We start from the raw sequence: 13,106 nt of genomic DNA on the forward strand, positions 1-13,106 counted from the left end.
AACCACATCCAATACTCCACCTTTTACCATCAAACCCTATGTTTCCAATTTGGGGAAGAAGCATATGATCTAAGTTGAGGATCTAATATTCTACCCAGTTAACCCTAATGGATTTTCAAGATAAACCTAAATTTAAATTTGATTTTGCAATTTGGGGAAGAAGAAGTAAATTGACCTCTCAGAATAACCAACACACAAAAGTAATAATAAACTCTCACCCTCAACATCCAAGAATTGAATTTTGAGATGCAAACTCTTGAATGTTCAACTATTTAAGTGAACTTTCCTTGATCAAACATACCCTTGATTTTCTGCCTCCTTCAACATTGAAACCGGTGTTTTGAAAAATGGACCTAACTAATGGTTTGATCAGGTCGATAGGAATTGTATAATAATCATAGATTTCAATATAAATGAAAAAAAAAATTAAAAATATATATAAATATTAATAATTTTTTTTATAAATCAGCCCATCTAACCAAATTGAAACAAGGTCTAAATTTTCAATTTATAAAACATTGACTCAAGCCTCAAGAACAAGTTAGAAGGGTTTTCTAAGTAGAGAAAGAAGTCATGCCAATAGCCCTAGACGTTAAAGAATGATTTTTGACTGAATAACCATAGTATTCCACTAGAGATTGAAAGATGAGGGCATTTAAGTAATTTAATAGTAGTCTGTCCAAGTAAGCTGTCATCAAAGAGTCATCAATTTGAAGACGCAGTGGCTTTTCAACTATTTTATTAAAAGTCAGAGATTCTACAAACAATTTCAAAGAATAACTATCAAATTTCTTCTCAACTTATTAATTTCCTAATAAAAAGTATTTCCAGCTTAACGAGCCGCGAAAGAGACCGTGAAATCAGTCGGGATGTTCATGCTCTCCGCCCACGTCTTCGATTCTAAATAAAGCTTCGAAATATTCCCCGCCACGTGTCTCATATCAGGTCTCTTATTTGCTTCCACGTGTACGCAATCCAACGCTACACGTGTCATTTTCTCAGCAACCTCCACAGGAAACGAATCCTTCAATCTTCTGTCAACCCATTTTCGAATCGTACCTGCTTCATCAGATTCAATCGCCTCTGTTGCTGTTTCAATCACAGAAATTCTCTTATAAACTCCATTTTCTTCATCAATTATGTATTGGAGAGGTTCTGCTCCTGATAAGAGCTCCAAGATCACAACTCCGAAGGCAAAAACATCAGATTTCTGCGTCGCGACACCATCAGATTGAAATTCAGGTGACATGTAACCTCTCGTTCCTTCTAATTTCATAATTCGACTACCTGATTTTTTCAATTTCGATGTTGTTGATGTAGATGTATCGTTTGAGATCTCTGTGATCTCTCCACATAGTTCTGCTGCACCGAAATGACAAATTTTCGCATTAAACGAAGGTTCGATCACGATCACACTTGTACTCTTGATGTGTTTGTGAACAAGACCGATGTTTAATCCACTGTAGTGGTGGATATATTCAAGTCCTTGTGCGAGATCTGTTGCGATTTGCATTCTTGAGATCCAGTTCGAAAGAACTGTAAAATTAGGGTTTCTAGGGTTTCGAAGGCAATTGGTTAGGTTAGAACCGTTCACGTAGTCGTAGACAAGGTAGATGTAATCTCCAGATAACGAAACACCGAGTAGTTTAGTTAGGCTGACGTGGTGGCTTCTGCAAATCAACGAGAGCCGTTCACGAAGCTCTGATGTTTCTATTGAACGGCGGAACTTTCGTTGGAAGACAACGACATCTTTGTCACGGATGGAGCATCTCCATGCGGTAGCAGAAGCTGAGGGGGATGAGAAGCGCTTCGCATGGAAGTTGTTAGTGGCGAAGCAGATTTCTGAGAAATCGTAGATGTGAGGGTTTTCAGGTATGGAGTCACGTAGACTTGAGAGAGAGGTTTTGCTCCAAATTGAGGTTCTTGACGAGTCTCTGTTGTAGCTCGAACCATTAGAGTAGTTTCCGCTTGTGAAATTTGTCGAGGACTGATCTGAGATCGATGTTTTAGGGGTTCGAGAGGTCTCTGAAGATTTTGTGGTTCGTGTGGATCGAGAGATTCGAGAGGTTGAATTTGGATCCGTTGCATCGGTTTTCGACTTCGATTTACACATATGGTTGAGAGAGAACGAGAGATTCAAACCCTAAAATGTAGAAAAAACTTAATTTTGGATTTTGAGAAATCGATAAGTGAAAGCTGGTTTGAGGAGAGATATTGGGGATTCGATTTCGAAGACGTGTTGAGGAGGCTGGAAGAGAGAGAAAAACTGGGACTGTATCCTGCTAAAAATGCACTGTTGGAAGTTGCGTACTATATAGCAAGAAAGAAAGTGGTGGTTTTTGGCCTTTTGGATGCCATCGAGGAGAAGGTAAAGAATAGGGGCGGGTTGAACGAGACCAACTCATAAAGTCAGTTTTTGATCGAGATTTATGAGTCACAGACTCACAGTTCAATTTATTGATTTGTTTCACGAGACGTCTCAAACGTATCGGAAACCTCGTCCGAGACGACTCGATATCGGAGCTGATGAAATACCGAGTTTAAAAACCATGAGTGATGAGTACGATTGGAAGTTTGAACAAAACAAACGAAGACGCTTCAATGGGACCTAACCTTTGCTTTAAATATTTTCTTTTCGCACATTAATTTTGGGGAGAAAAAAAAAATATTAAACGGACTTTATTGTGCTGATGCGGTGGTGTGCACAGAAACATAGATACTTTTCCTCGAGATAGTGAGTTTTTTATGAGTCCCACTTTGAAAAAATTTGAAGTAACCCTCTTCTTTTCAAAACACGTGGTGTTTGAGAATTTATTTCATGTCCCTATATTTCTGTCAAAATTTGAAATACCCTCTTAAAAATGTCACGTGTAATCTAATAGAGATGGTCTTTCAGAATTTCGAAGCGGACTATCCACTTCAAAAGTTTTTTTTTTTTTTTGTTTCCATGTTTTATACTTAAAAAAAAATATTGATGATTATCAGAAGTGTTGTATGATGTCAGTGTAGTATGCTCTGTTGGGAAATTCTAATGTAATGTTGGAGTGAGTTCAATGGGGACATTTTGACGTGGTGGGACGTGCATATCCATAGATGCGTTTTGCTCGTATCTCAGAAAAAATATATTTACGGGCATACACGCACCACTAAGTCAAGATATCCATTTAGTGTACCCCACAAAGGTCACTCCAGCATTACATTAGAATTTTTCAACAAAGCATACTACACTGACATCATACAACACTTTCTCTTCCAGGGAAAGAGAAGAAGATAGGGGGTTTTTGGGGAGAGAGAGGATGCTTGCCTTACCTGCGACACTAGAAACAAGATCGCCAAAAAAAAGAAAAAATTAAAGGAGGAGACCACAAGCCCTAGGTTGATCGAATTCGAAGTAGTGAGTTGAAACTTGCATGAGAAATAAACCCACGGAAAATTTTATTTTCACGCCAAGAAACTCTAAGGGCAAGCCAAAGTGAAAAATAAAAATTAAAAATTTGGACACTCCTTCCCTTTGTCTTCTTTCAGTGTTTCAACACGTTGGAAACCGGTCACGAATCTTCGGCACTTTCTTGTCCTCCTATTCTCTCTCTATTTTTCTCCTCCTCTGATCTCTCTCTTCCTCTTTGTTTTTTTTTTCTTCTTCTTCTTCTTCTCCTTCTCTTCATCCTCCGATCTTCTCCTTATTTGTTTTTTTCTTCTTCTTTTTCTCCCCCTCTTCCTTTGTCAATCTCTCTCTACTTCTCTGTTTATTTCTTCTCCTCCTCCGACGACGAACTTTTTTCTATTTTTCTTCTCCTCCTTGCCTAAATAGTCAGAATAGTTGGAGGATGAGATGTGTGCCATTTGACATGGAGTGCTCACAACAATTTTTCAATTTTCAGAGGTGCTTCTAAAAATTAGAAGGCTCTTAGAGTTTCTTGGCGTGTCAATACAATTTCCCTAGACCCATACCAAAGGATTAAAGATTTTTATGATATTTTATTTAATCATCTTAAATTCTAATCAATATAATATTATCGGATTGGATACATCAGTATTTGAATCTGTATTCAAAATTTATTTGGATGGTAAAAATCATCTGAATTTGATATCCGAAAATTTCAAGTAATGTCCTATTTTTCTGATTTGAATTCAACTATCTATTGATAGTCCTAATTTCAGCCGTTCATTTGATCAAAGCCCTAAAACATGTATCAAAATATTCCAACAGAGAAAATTATAGAGTAGAGATCCCAACGAATTCTCTATAAAACCAGTCCCTCAAAAATTTAAGTTTTCGCTCCTAACTCAAGCCATACAAGTCGTTTTGAGTATTATTTTCATTGTCATTCAAAAAAATTGTGAAAATCAATATTTTACTTTTATCTTTCATTCTTTCTCAATAATTCAGGCATTACAGTCACAAAAAATACGAATTATTTTCTAGCTTGACTTAGTCTTGTTAATTATTTTTCTAAAGTACCTGTAATACGTGGAATGGGATGGTTAAAGCTTAAAAAAATGAATTAGAATTATTCTCATTAGATAGGCTTTAGATGGCTTTGTTTGGAAGTCTCTAAATCAATTATATTATACACTCTATACTTTGCTAGGATCTCGTTTGATGTGATATTTCTTTTTTCTATTTTCTTCTTTGTTTAGATGGCTTTGTTTGAAGCTCTCTAAATCAATTATATTACACTCTATTCTTTTCTCTGGGATCTCATTTGATGTGATACTTCTTTCTTTTTTCTTCTTTTTTTGGTCGACCAAAAAAGTTGAGAGGTCATGCTTGCTGTCACAACGGCTGAAAATCCGAACACAATCCTGGATGATAAGAAATAAAAATGAGAGTTTCTATTGTCACACCAACTTAATTATTGCACACCAATTAATGAAATTGTTGACCAACACACCAAATAAGGATTGGATGGATGCTTACTTGAAACAATAGGTTTAAAAGATCGAAGAAAAAATGAAAAAGAAAAAGAGAATGAAGGGAGCAATGACACGTCTATTTTTTTTCTTTATTGTTTAACCAAAACATATTGGTGTGAAAATGTACACTACTATAATTTTTTTGTGTCAGGCACAGGCAATTTTCTGTTAGTGTAATGATTTTCTAACTCAACTCTAACAGAATAACTTAAGAACTCATTGACGTGGCATGTGTAAGAATCGTAGATTTTTTTTCTTCAGGATGTACAATTGCACATGTTTATGGGGATGTGTAATTGTGTCTCCAAAAAGAAAAAAAAAATCTATAATTCTTGCATGAGTGCTGATTTTCTAACTAGAAAATCTTCACTTGGTCAATACTCAATTGATGTGTTACAAACACGAAACAATAGATCTATTTTCTCGAGAGACACAAATACATATCTTTTAAGGAGATTTGCATGTGTATCCTAAAGAAACAGATTTCTATGATTTCGTGTCCGTAACACATCAATCAAGTGAAGACTTTTTAGTTAGAAAATCATTATTCTAACATATGCAACATCATTGAGTTTTTGAGTTATTCTGTCGGATTGAGTTAAAAAATCAGCACTCAATAGAGTCGTGACTCTAAAAAAATAATATTTAGTTAAAGAATAATAATAAAAAAAAGACATGTTGGGGGTGATACAGAGGACACACATCTGACGTGATGGTGCGCACATAACAGATGTCACTCCAGCCTTAATCATAATAAAATAAAATAAAATAAAAAAGAGTTGGCCTTTTAGTACTAGGGGAAGGTTAGAGGTATTGAGAAGAAAAAAAACAATCAGAGGTGCAAAAACACTTTCTTGGGTCGATGAGAAGAAAATTTTCCTGCACAAGGGTGGGGTGAAAAGAATTACTTTCACTACAAAAATGGTTTTGGAAGAAAAAAAAATGGACAATTATACACTGGAATCACGTTTTTAAGCGTCACCACATAACCCCTGGGGGAATCAATTTCCAAAGGAGGGGTGGGAAAACAATTGCCAAAAATCATTTTAGCGTTTTTAAGTATACATGCAATCATACATCTGAAATTTGCATTTTCTTGACAAAGTCATATTTCCATCTGTTCTTTTCTTTTCCTTTTTTTTTGAGGGGTTTTTGACCTAATTTTCACATGCAATCATCCAGCCGACAAAGATTCAAAATTGAGGCTGGAAAAAGTGAAATACATTAACCACGGATGAACTTTACCCAACCGACAACTATAGACTCACAACATATAATTTTTTTCATTAATAACTCAAAAATAATTATACTTGAATAACATTCGATTAAAAAACAATATGTGATAGTAGAAAGGAATCGACAAAACAAAATTAAAATAATACTACCATTTATTCCCCTCTCAAAAGACAAAATTAAGATATAAAAGAGGGAGCTGAAGTAAAATCAGAAGCCTACTCGAAATCAGGCTTCTCCGGGTAGGTGCAGCCAGACCTTTGGATTATAACATTTGCTGCATAACACCCAGCTTTCACACAGTCTTCAATGGGCCTCTCTTTAACCAACTGCGACAAAAATCCCCCAACAAATGCATCCCCTGCATACAGAAAATTAAAATCGTTACTCAAGAAGTCAAGACAATTACGTTCGCATTCATAACTATTGTTTCTTATTTTGACTTTTTATACTTGTTTGTTCGAGTTGTTTTCATGAATTTATGGTGACAACAACAGAAAAAGACACTTTAACAGAACAATACAAGAGCACGTACCTGCACCATTGGTATCAATGAGCTTCTCCTTCGGTAACACGATCACGGGAAATAATCTAACCTTCCCATCCTCAGCAACAACGACAGGATCTGCACCTTGAGTGATAACAGTAATCCTCTTGTGGGTTCCTGTTGCCTTGGGCAATTGGGAGATCTTCAAAGCAATCTCCTCAACATTATCAGTCTGGGAAATCAAAGACAATCAAATTTCATAAATCTTTTTCACCAATAATGGTCCGTAAATTACAACATCAACTCATCGATTGAGAACTACCTCCCAGCCATGAACCCTCGAGAAAGTTCTTGCTTCTGTCTCATTTCCAAAAACGTAATCCATGTACCTGAATAAGATATCACACTTCAATTATAAATCCTTTTTGACGAAATTATGACAGCCCTGAGGAAGAAAGAAAGCTTACGGTAGAACTTTGTCTTGGGCATCCTTGAAGAACTCACAGATAAAAGGAGCGGAAAGGTTCATCATGAAGACCTAAAGATGGATGAATGAGTAGATGATGTCGTATGAGTTCCGGATTTGTGGAAAAGCAACTGAGAAGAAAGAAGTTTCCAATAGAATTATAATGGTTACCTTCTTGTTTGCCGCGGCATGTTCAGCTACAAGTAGAATAGACTCTGGGGACACAGTGAGGAAAAACCCAGCAATGTAGTAGTATTTGGCCTTTTCAACTGCTCATGTAGCGGTTTATGGGCAATTTAGTAAAGACAGAATTCATAATCATAAGTAAAGAACGAATGAAGAATCGAGAACAAAACAGAAGAAATGGTACCCAACGCCCAATTTTCGGGTTTCTTCAAATGCTCGGTTTTGTAGCAATTTGCTGCTGACAAGTTGGCGATAAGTGACCTGTTGAAATGTCCGTGACGGTTAAAAAGGTTAATAATTTAAACAATATTTTATTAATAACTGAAATAACACTACAACATATGAAGTACGAAGCAGTACTGACCTTTCACCACCCACGACACAAACAGCACATGTACCTGTCGGTGCAGTTGGGTCCTCATAATAATGAACCTGATTGTCGTTGAAGGTATATCAGATATCCTTCAATAGAGTAAACTAGTAATGAAGACTAGATGAGAAAATGTGAAGATAGAAGCATTAAAAGAAATAAAATGAAGACAACAAGAAAACTACATTAACACCAGCAAGTTTCGAGTTTTTCTTCATCTCTTCCCCAAACTTATCCTTTCCAATGGAACCCATATAGCTAGTTGCACCAGGAATTTGAAGCATCCACTGCAAAAAAAAAAATTACATAAATTCACTCTACTGGACAAATGATATGTAGAACAACAAGCAAATGAAGAAATACTCGAAATATACCTGAGCAACCCTGATTGAATTTTGGGTCGCACCTGAATATATCAAAATGACAGAAAAACTCATAGTTAGCTCACATGTAGCCATTATAAAGGCGTAGTTCTAAGGAAGCCAACATCAACAAATCCTGACATTACCTCCAGCAATGTACTCGACATTGAACTTAGTAGCCAATTCATCATACCTGAGAATGTCCAGGAAAAGAATCTCAGTTCAAAACACGAGAATTTCAGTAGTTGAACAGGCAAATCCATCCGAAACATTTTATGGTTGAATGATATGTAGAAGAATGTTGGTGAATGGGATTTAAATCCTTTATTCTAAACTAGATGATTTAAATACAATAATATTCCTAACTCTCTAAATTCCATCTGTTAAGCTAAGAACTGATATACGTGAGTTCATGCTGGCAATATGAGAGTTTGGCATGGACTCTCATGTTCCCATTGTGTCTCATTTTATAAAGGTCAAAGCATCTAAAGCCCTTGTACCAAGGCTGATGTTAATTGAGTTGGAAATCATGACAAAAAGTTGGTAAATTATTACAGGGGACAAGCATATTTGGACAAGACTCTATGTGATGAAGCACAATTATGTATATCCACCCTCAGAAGAGGGTTTGCATGTGAGCAAGCAAGAAAAACTCCAACTGATTTATCTCCAACAACACAAATGTATATAAAGCACGTTACACTACTACTTGAAGGGCATCAGGTTGATTCCTTTTACTGGAAATCTGAAAGGGTCCGTGAAACCATCTAAGTTTTCCATACTAACCGAAATAATCAAAATTAAGTTCATTATATAGTACTAACTAACCACAACCATCTACAGTTTTTTAACATTTTTGTGCTTGAAAAAACCAAGATTATAGTCCCACAACTCCCATCTACTAAAATATTAGTGGAAAACCCAAGTTTAGATAGACAAGAATTCGTGCTTTTCTTGTTGGAAAGAAAAAATCATTTCTTGAAACTCCAAAGGTTCCTGAAGTGGAATATATAAAAACTTTCTACCATCATGCCAGAGCTTGACAACAACCTTTTAAGCGAACTGATCACCACATCCATTTGATGGATCCAGCACAGAATATACATGAAGTTATGGTGGTTCTTCTATTTTTATTTATTTTAAGTTTTGAACAAGTTAATAGTTGAAAACAGGTGGTTCAATTTATCTAAATTGACAGGGGGACTTCAGTGAAGAAAATCACAGTAGCCATACCAAGATCTAAACACGTTGAATCCAAATATCCCAAATTAAACCAAGACTGATTAAATGTTACTTCACATTCTTTTAATCTGTGTGATAAAGCAAGGTTTTCAGAAAATTCTTCAACATGAAAGTTGAAAAAAATGCAATTGACCCAAAAACCAAATCCTAGCTTATAAAGCTAGATGGATCAAGTAGAGCAAACAAGATAGAAACCCCAACTGAGAAACATGACACTTACATCGGTACGTGCTTGTCCTCTGCAAGAATAGCATTGTTCAACTTGATGTCATATCTGTCAACAAACATGACAAAATAAGATTCTCAGAAACATAAAATTCAAACATCCACTGAACTATCATATCCTCAACCATGATAATCAAAGCATGCCAGTGAAACAAACATCAATTCCAGAATATGAATCAAACCAAAACACGGTTATTCAAAGTCCATAATAATTGACTTAGACCCATAGCTCAGTTGGTTTGACACATTGCAAATCAACTTTCAAGTAGTGGGTTCAATTCCAGCTTACCCATCCAAAAAAAAAAAAAAAAACTCGATAATAATAACTCTTGATAGAATACCAATCTTCAAACTAAGAAATAAATATAAATAACTGAAAAAACAATAAAAATAGAAAAATTATAAGAAATAATTATTATTTAACAAAATGTTAGATAGTTAAATGCAAATATATATATATAATATATATATATATATATATATATATATATATATAAATTTATATAAATAGAATTTATTAAAGAACGGCAACCAAGAATTGCCATAACCAGCAAATGCACATCAGGCACATACCTCTGAAACAAGGCATCAAAAAAGGTGTAAAAGGGTGAGGCGTACGCCTTTTAACAGCCTCAGTGGATGAGGCACAAGATTCATTCAGAAGGCCCCAAAAAGTTTGACGAGGATGACGATGGGTGGATGAAGAATATGCCTCACAAGCTTTTACAACTTTTTTAAGCAAGACTTCGGATATTTTGGGGAAGTCTTGCCCTGAGGTGAGGCATAAGCCTCAAGTACCTTTGAAACATTGATTAAAGAAAATAAACATTTATATACATTACATATACAGAACTAGACAAGAATTACAATTCGAAAATATATAGAACCCGATTAGGAAAAAGAAACAGTAAGGTAGACAAATCAAAAGTTTGCAAAAAGTAGCCTAGTGTTCATATATATAGTCCCAGGATCGCAAAAAAGGCAGCAGGATAAACCAAATCTATGGTTCTGGAATCAAGGCCTTTTTGCACTAATTGAGAGAAATGGAGAGAAGAGGAGAGAAAATCAATGAGTTTCTCTCAATTTCTCTTGTTTGGATTGTTAAGTGGGGGAGAGAAGAGAAAAAATTGGAGAGAAGAAAAAGGAAAAAAGGTGAGCTTTCTTTCACTCCAAAAGTGGACAGAAACCCTTTTAAATAATTTTATAATTCCAACTCTGCCCCTAGATCTCTCTTAAGACATTTTAAACTTCCAAAGCTATCCCAATTTCTCTCTTGTCAATCCAAACATGGTAGGGAGAAACTGAGTTTCTCTTCTCTTCTCACCACTTCTCTCAATCCAAACATAGTGTACTTCCCTGATCAGAAACTAAAGAAATGGAATTTTATTGAAAATTTATTCGATGATGATTACAATTCCCATTGGGTTTATATAGATTCAAAATATCCACTAATATGGAAAGATAATCAACTAATCCACTATAATATACCTAATTGATTCTAATTGATGCAAATCTAAGATCTTCAAGATATGAGATGAGATACACCATAGCATCTATACACTGTATGTCATGCACGTTATTATAATTCATAAACCTTATCTCTATCAGAAACATTGAAATATTCAATTTTGAAAACATGAAGAACTACAAGCTTACCTGAATCTACACGGAACATTCAAACCATTAACACGCTAAACACTCACAGTGTCAGATCAAACAGTTCTTATCTCCATAAGCTAAGATCTCAGATAACATTTGCTTAGAAAAAGATAGATAGTAAGATATTCAACTTAAAATAAAAGATCTCTGTACCAGAAACAGTAGATCTAAAAGCTAATTAAGGTAAGATCTGCAAAACTAGATCCAAAAAATATATATATATATATCAAAATAAGAAGATTTGTCTGTAAATTTAAAGATCTCTCTTCTGCAACTATAAAACAAAGAACTACCATCAAGATCATGCTTAAAAACAGACAACAAGAACAATAAATAATTAAATATACAACTCCTGAGCTACAAACACCAACAAAACCAATTAAATCACATAAAATATCAGAAAATAACAGGACTTTTCGATCTCGTAGTCGAGAATATCAGAATAAACAGAAAGATCTAATTTCTTCAAAAACACAGTAACAGTAGAGAGAGGAATTACTTTTCGAGGAATTGTTCGTCTACGACAGCTGAGATGTCCAAAAGGGGATTCCCCATCCCCAAAAGAATACCTTCGTACGCCATTGATGATTACAGAGTGATCAAAGCGAATAGAAAAGGAGAGAGAGAGAGTAGTGCGGTGAGACTTGAGAGAGAGAGAGAGAGAGAGCGCTTGCATCTCGATAGTTAAAGTTGTTGAAGAACACTTTTTTGGTGATGTTAACAGGGGTATATTCGTAAACTGAGGATGTCTTGTCTCTCACCGGCCCACTACTACCCACCCACTTAACCAACCAAATAGTTCTGATTGGTGATTGCTGGAATACATGAGCTAATCAAAATTTTATCAAATTGGTCGGACCGTGATTCAATTTGGTCATTTTGTTATCCTGTGCCCTTAGAGCAATAAATAAACTTTGGGAAATTGAAATCTAAAGGTATTTTGATATAAAAAAAAGATACAAAAATCTAAGGATATTTTCAATTTAAAATTTTAGTTTAAGTTCCCAAGTGTATTTATTGCACTTAACTAGGAGTGCAATTTGGTCCTATTCAAACCAATAATCGAATTAAACCGATAGCTTTGGGGTGGCTTGATTTGATTTGAAACAACTTGCGGTTCAATTCCGGATTATCAAAATGGAGAATCGATTAGTTTGGTTCAATTCTTGGATCAAGTTTCTTTAGAACCGAACACCCATGCAATATATATATATATATATATATATATATATATAAATAAATTAATGACTTTTTATGGGATAGATTAGTGATTATTATATGAAATTTTATGTTTATTTTTCATTAAAAAATACTACGTACAATTTATAGAATATTGGCAATCTGTAGAAATGAATCGAACCAAACCGACTTTAGTTCAGTTTGCACCCCTAACTTTAACGTGTTAACAAGATCCAAAATCTCTATTAAGTATTTTTTATTTCTTATATATATATATATATATATTTGTTTATGTCTTTAAAAATAATTATTGTAATCAAATAATAGTGTTTATTGCAATTAAAAAAAATAAAATAATGTGATATCATAAAAACTAAAATGTTGTTAAAATTACAAATATATTATAAAAAATCTTTAAAATAGAAGAAATTTCAAACAAACGATGTTAAAGTTAGAAAGCATTCCATACCATTTGACTCGCCTTATAACAACAATACTCTCTCTCTATCTCTAGCAAGTTTTACGTTAATTGACTATCTCGTTTGGGTGCTTCTAAGTTCTAATAGTAGGTTGATTCGCTCGAGTCATTTCTATCTTGTACGATTTTTGAAACCAAGATTCAAGGTATGTAATTGAGTTGTGTTTATTTGTTGATTAATATATTCTTAACTATTTACAATATTTGATTTGATTTTGTCCAAAGTGACAAAGTCACGGTTCAGGAATAATTCGGCAAAAGTGGATAAAGTAAGGAAAACATCAGATAAATTTAAAATTTTA

The 13,106-nt window shown here is 34.5% G+C and overlaps 2 protein-coding genes across 2 annotated transcripts; both read right to left on the minus strand.

Annotated features, from left to right (window-relative positions):
- Positions 1 to 722: 722 nt before the first annotated feature.
- LOC147395336 (lysM domain receptor-like kinase 3) lies at positions 723 to 2,390 on the minus strand. Its single transcript, XM_086450347.1, has one exon. It carries the CDS (start codon positions 2,111 to 2,113, stop codon positions 833 to 835), a length of 1,281 nt encoding a protein of 426 aa, XP_086306473.1. The 5' UTR covers positions 2,114 to 2,390; the 3' UTR covers positions 723 to 832.
- Positions 2,391 to 6,178: 3,788 nt separating this feature from the next.
- LOC147395337 (adenosine kinase 2) lies at positions 6,179 to 11,820 on the minus strand. Its single transcript, XM_086450348.1, has 12 exons — positions 11,647 to 11,820; positions 9,484 to 9,537; positions 8,168 to 8,214; positions 8,034 to 8,065; positions 7,845 to 7,946; positions 7,654 to 7,721; positions 7,474 to 7,550; positions 7,275 to 7,372; positions 7,105 to 7,175; positions 6,960 to 7,026; positions 6,686 to 6,869; positions 6,179 to 6,511 (listed from the first exon to the last, which is right to left on the minus strand). The coding sequence occupies exons 1-12, from the start codon at positions 11,727 to 11,729 to the stop codon at positions 6,369 to 6,371; spliced, it is 1,026 nt and encodes a 341-aa protein (XP_086306474.1). The 5' UTR covers positions 11,730 to 11,820; the 3' UTR covers positions 6,179 to 6,368.
- Positions 11,821 to 13,106: the final 1,286 nt, after the last annotated feature.

The sequence above is a fragment of the Akebia trifoliata genome, chromosome 8 (genome assembly GCF_017979445.1).
Source record: "Akebia trifoliata isolate Shusen 1 chromosome 8, ASM1797944v1, whole genome shotgun sequence".
NCBI lineage: Eukaryota > Viridiplantae > Streptophyta > Magnoliopsida > Ranunculales > Lardizabalaceae > Akebia > Akebia trifoliata.